The sequence below is a fragment of the Gadus chalcogrammus genome, chromosome 15 (genome assembly GCF_026213295.1).
Source record: "Gadus chalcogrammus isolate NIFS_2021 chromosome 15, NIFS_Gcha_1.0, whole genome shotgun sequence".
Lineage (NCBI taxonomy): Eukaryota > Metazoa > Chordata > Actinopteri > Gadiformes > Gadidae > Gadus > Gadus chalcogrammus.
This window is the reverse complement of record NC_079426.1, coordinates 25,493,402-25,499,401: the sequence shown is the minus strand read 5'-3', so window position 1 is coordinate 25,499,401 and position 6,000 is coordinate 25,493,402. Positions and strand designations below refer to the sequence as shown.

General features: G+C 43.9%; 1 protein-coding gene across 1 annotated transcript in view; it reads left to right on the top strand.

Annotated features, from left to right (window-relative positions):
* LOC130404237 (1-phosphatidylinositol 4,5-bisphosphate phosphodiesterase beta-1-like) overlaps positions 1-6,000 on the top strand; it is a 52,746-nt gene that overhangs the window by 19,944 nt on the left and 26,802 nt on the right. Inside the window, 3 exon segments of the mRNA XM_056608882.1 lie at positions 1,513-1,678; positions 1,866-1,921; positions 2,021-2,117. Of these exon segments, the coding sequence (XP_056464857.1) occupies positions 1,513-1,678; positions 1,866-1,921; positions 2,021-2,117 (319 nt within the window).

Genomic DNA, 6,000 nt, shown 5'->3' with positions numbered 1-6,000 from the left:
TTACATATATAGCTATATATATACATTTACAGTTTTTCTCAATCACTTTGGTACATTTCTCAGATCAGAATTGAAATTCTCAAAACTACCTGTTCAATCTTCACATCAATGTGTCACTTGTGCACATCAAAAAAAGCAGTTTCTCATTTCTTTGAACAAGTTGCAAATGCTTTGGTACATTCATGCAAATGATTATGTACAGTTCTCTGCTCTTTCCTACATTATCAATTGCTTATGTCATGTTGATCAAAATGTATTGTAATGGGTCTCTATTGAATAGTCTCACCCCACAACATTTAGGCATTGCGTAAGTCTTTACATGCAAAATGGTTGAAGAAGTTGTCATAATATGTCAAGCATATTTCTATGCATTTCCATTAGACTTTTTTTCTAAATCCGTCCTGAATTGGTAAATTGCTACCAGGTGAATCTTGACTTTCTCTAAAGAAGGGAAATGTGGGAAGTGTTAGATCAACCAACGATCAACCAGTTTACTGAAATAGCTCAAAGGTGCATCTCCTGAACTGGCAAGTATTTATATAGCTGGAGCACAACACAATGTTACATTGTCTGACAATGGAGGGACAAGGAATTGGACAGGGTCAACAGCCAGAGAGAAGAAGAAGAGGAAGAGGAGTGAGGCTGCGTGAGAATGAGAATTTGTGGCCCAACAGACCGGAACGTCAGGAGGTGTAGGCAGACTGTAATTCATACAGCAAAGCATGTACAGTTTACCCTGAGGAGATTTTCCTATGTTCACATTTCTAGCAATGACATGGTCTGTCAACAAATTAGAGTACAAACAGTCAAAGAGTAAATGTGAATCTTGTCCAGTCTCTTGCAATCAATCTCCCACATACACTGAGGTGTAACTTACAATAATTGTCTTCAAAACTTTAGCCATAGTTTACATCAGAACATCCCTCCAAAGTACACTGTTATATTGACAACATGACTAAGCAATTTGACTGTCTTATCCGTACACAATGACACAAGGTCCAGGACTTGTCATTGTGATGGCACTGACATGTTCATTGACACAGATATTTACTTCTGAGAAACAAACTAAGGATTTGGAGCAAGAGACTGGCTTTTGCATGAAATCCATGGTGTTTAGCTATTTGTACCAATTGTTTTGAGAAATGCACTTACTGTTTTGCAAATTCCAATTCTGATCTGAGAAATGTACCAAAGCGACTGAGAAAAACTGTAATATATTTACATATACAGTTTATTCAAGCACATGTGTATTTATATCCTGTGTGTGTGTGTGTGTGTGTGTGTGTGTGTGTGTGTGTGTGTGTGTGTGTGTGTGTGTGTGTGTGTGTGTGTGTGTGTGTGTGTGTGTGTGTGTGTGTGTGTGTGTGTGTGTGTGTGTGTGTGTTATTGTGTGTGTGTGTGGTTGTGTGTGTGTGTGTGTGTGTGTGTGTGTGTGTGTGTGTGGTGTGTGTGTGTGTGTGTGTGTGTGTGTGTGTGTGTGTGTGTGTGTGTGTGTGTGTGTGTGTGTGTCAGCTTGAATCTGGGGTCCCCCTGCCCAGTCCTCAGGAGCTGATGGGTAAGATCCTCATCAAGAATAAGAAGTCCCATAAAGCCGCAGTGGCCCCTGAAGTCAAGAGGTTGACTGACCAACCATCCAATCAGAATGCAGAGTCCACGTCGCCAAGCAACCACATCAGCGGTACGCTTCACACACACAACACTGAGTGCTGATCAATGTTCCTGATGTCCACCAATGCTGGGAATCGGTCATACTTGCTTTTATTACAGCTTCAATCCGCATAGCAACAGGAAGGCCAATGTAATACGACACGGTGTTCAGCAGAATCATGTGTTATGCAACGCAACATTTCATTCTTCTTGAACAGAGATAGAGGCCGAGAGTGAGGAAGACGATGAGGATGAAGACGACGAGGGTAAAAAGGTCTGCTGATGCTATCGTTGTCCTTCTTATGGCACAAGATTCTCCTGATAGTAATGCTCATGAGGATATTGATGCTGTGGTGCCTGGTGTCTCCTGCAGGGGTCAGCAGAGAGAGAGGCGGTGGCCACTGAGGAGATGTCCACCCTGGTCAACTACGTCCAGCCCACCAAGTTCAACTCTTTTGAGGCATCCAAGAGTAGGAAACACAGACTACTACCACTAATATTACTATGGCGACTACTACTACAACTACTACTAATATGACCTCTACTACTACTTCCACTACTGCTACTATTACTACCACTTCTACTACTATGACCTCTACTACTGCTACCACTACTGCTACTACTACTTATACTATTACTACTACCCACAACTTCTACTATGACCACTACTACCACTACTGCTTCAACTACTTCTACTACTACTACTACTACTACTACTATGACCTATACTATTACTACCACTACTGCTACCTCTACTATTACTACTACCACTACTACTACTACTACTGCTACTACTACTACCACTACTGCTGCTACTACTACCACTACTGCTACAACTACTTCTACTCCTACTATTACTACCACCACTACTATTATGACCACTACTACTACAACTACCACGACTGCTACTACTACTACTATACTACTACTACTTCTACTACTGCTACTATTACTACCACCACTACTACTACTAAAAACCTATTTAAATATTGGCACTGCTTTTCAGTCATTCGTTTTGAATGCTAAAAGATAGGTCTTAGGTCAGCAGAGAGAGAGGCAGTGGCCACTGAGGAGATGTCCACACTGGACATCTCCAGTGTGCAACGCACCAAGTTCAACTCTTGGAACCACAGACAACTACCACTATGGCGACTACTACTAATGTGCTTTATTTTCGTGTAATTTTACCCGTGCCACTAGGGGGCTGTGTGGTTCAGTTGACCTCGGGTCAGCAGAGTGAGGCTTTAACCTGATTGAACCTGATCACAGGTTGTTGTTGATGGGGAAGCAAACAGTTTTTCGACTGTGCCCGTGTGCCCGTGTGCCCGTGTCCCCGTGTGTTAATGCATCTTAGTTTAGTGAGGAATTCGGGTTTATTGTTTTGTTACATATATTTTGAGTTAGAATTACTGCGGCTGTGTATTATTGGAAGGAAAATAAACCAGCAAAATAAACTGAACTGTCTTCGTTTTTGCGGTACTTGAAGGGCGCTGGGCGCACGTCGGAAACTATAAACGGAATCAACAACCAGTAGTACTAAGTTTAGGGCTTAGTCACTACATTTAGGTCGAAAAACTGCTTCGATTTGGAGAACGTTCACCAAGAGGACGCCGACTTGTTACATTGTGGATTAACGTCTTCTTTGGAAACCACGGATGTGAGGGTGGGCGGGGCACTATCGCCCACCAGGGGCCAGCCGCCCCTGTGTTGGAGTTGCCGATCGCTTACGGAGCTGGAGCTACCGGAGTGAGCTACGGGTCAGCGACAGCATCATCTCACCGGGACATCATTCATCAAAGCCGGCCAACGCTCGATTGGGGGCATAAAGGTTTATGTATGTGTGGATCAGCGCTGATATGAATGGCCATGGCATTTGTGTGCACACATTCGCGTAAACCCAATGCATTGGTAGCAGACTCGCAACCGCTAAAAATAACTTTCTCGTCGAGACGAGTTGTTTGCGCAACACAAACTATTTGCGGACTAATAAAGCCAACTGACTTTGTCGTCATTATGGCTGAAGAGGAAACAGGCCAACTGGGCCTGAGACTGAGCTTGCGGGTGCAGAGGTAAAATGTGTAACTGAAAAACGTGTTGGTAAATTAACACATAAAGCTTTGTTGGAAAAAATAAGCATTTTAGAAAAGGAAAGAAAGTCTAACTTTGGTAAACTGTCTAAAGTAAAACATTCTATTCTTAAATTCATGGGTGATAAAGAACATGTGAATAAGGTTGAAATGAGCTAACCGTTTTTAATGAGTTGTGTAACACAATACAGCAGGGGCATGCATCTTTATTGGGTTTACTGCCTGCTGAGGAAGCAAGCAAACATGAAATATGTACCAAGCTAAAATGTTGAATGTAAAGGAGTTTCTTGTGGGTACAAATCAATGGTTGTCTGACACTGCTGCTTGTCCAGCTACTAAAGTGGGTGATGATCATGATGATGAGGTTAATGATGAGTTACTGGGTCAAACTGACAATCTCAAACTGTCCAAAGTGAAAATGAGATTGGACCTCAAGACAGCATTTCAAATGTGCAGTCAAGGCACCATGGCTCAAACAGATCGTCAAGTAGCAGATTCTCCACTTCATCAGCCAGACGCAGGGCAGAGGCGGAACGGGCCGCACTCTTGGCCCGAGCTGCTGCTTTAAAGGCTAAACATGCTTTGGAGGAGCAGGAACTTCTCTTGAGGAGAAAAAGGGAGAAGCTTGAGCTGGACACTGAGATAGCTGCCACTTCTGCAAAGCTAGCAGTGCTACAGATGGGGAGCAGCATCCATTCAAGGCAATCTGATGGAATGGCTTCCTACTTCAGAAAAGGGGCTAGATCTAAGCTCACCTCTCTCAATCCACAGGCCTCAATATATGTGGCTCCCACCCACACAGCAGCGTGAATCTTTACCACAACAATGCAATGCTGAAACTTCAATCGTTTCAGCATCTTTGTCCATGCATTTTGCATCACAACCACAGCCACTGTCAGTCATGGCTCTCAACTGCCTCACTTGCATCAATGCCAACATTCAGTCAAAGCTTTCAACACCACTCTAGGCCAACAAGTGCAGCAACCCTGCAAGACCAAAATCAGACAGCAGGTCTTTACAATCTGCTGCAACAACAGAATGACATAACGGCTCGCCTTGTTCAAATGCAAACATCACATCTGCTGCCGCGCAGAGAAATTCCAACTTATGATGGAGACCCTTTGCAGTTCAACACATTTATGAGGGCATTTGAGCACTGCGTGGAAGCAAAGACTGGCTGTAAAGGAGACTGTTTGTACTATCTCGAACAATTCACTAGGGGGCAGCCTAGAGATATTGTACGCAGCTGCCTTCACATGACTGCAGACAAAGGATTTGCTGTCGCTAAAAGGTTACTAAAGGAGCACTTTGGAAATGAGTTCAAAATAACAGCGGCCTACATGGAAAAGGTCACAGGATGGCCAAGCATCAAAGCTGAAGACACCAAAGCGCTCAAGCTTATGGGCTTTTCCTCTGTGAGTGTTCCAACGCTATGGAAGATCTTCAATATTTGGAGGAACTTAACATGCCAGCGAACATGAAGATTCTTAGTCAGAAGCTTCCGTATAACTAAGAGACAAGTGGAGAGCAAAGGCATGTGACGTACTGGAGAAAACTGGTCGAAGGGCACGATTCTCAGACCTTGTCAAGTTCATTGAGCGCCAGGTCAGAATCATTTCAGATCCAGTCTTTGGTGATATACAGGACACTTCACCTGTGCTCAAAGGAGCTACAAAAGTGAGCAAGATACAGGTGACGCCACAGCTTTGGGGAAGAAAACAGCTTTGCAACACAGGTGGTCATTGAGGATGGATATAAAGCAGACACTCACAGGAATGAGGACGGATGCAGCAGACCAGATGGTGACCAGAGGGAAAAGGCTCTCGGCAAAGTGACCACCTTCACTAAAACTACTTCTGTATTCTGCCAGTATTGTGCTGCTGGTGGTCATGTTTTAGATCAATGTTTTAAACTGGGAAGAAAAACCACACAGGGAGAAACTGGACTATCTAAAGGAGAAAGTCTGTGTTTCAGTTGTTTGTGCACAGGACACTTGAGCAGGAATTGCGACAGGCGCATCACTTGCAAAAGTGCAACCGAACGCACCCCAGTGTTTTGCGCATTGAAGAGAAAGAAAGGGTTTCTTCAAAGGATGAGAAGAACAGTGAGCGGTCAAAAACATCTGAGAGCCGCACAACATCCTCCGCTTGTGGTCTTACAGGGGCTGGCCACTGCAATGGTATTCTTCCCATTTTGCCTGTTAAGGTGAAGTGCGCAAAGGGAAACAGGGTTATTGAAACCTACGCTTTTCTGGACCCAGGGAGTA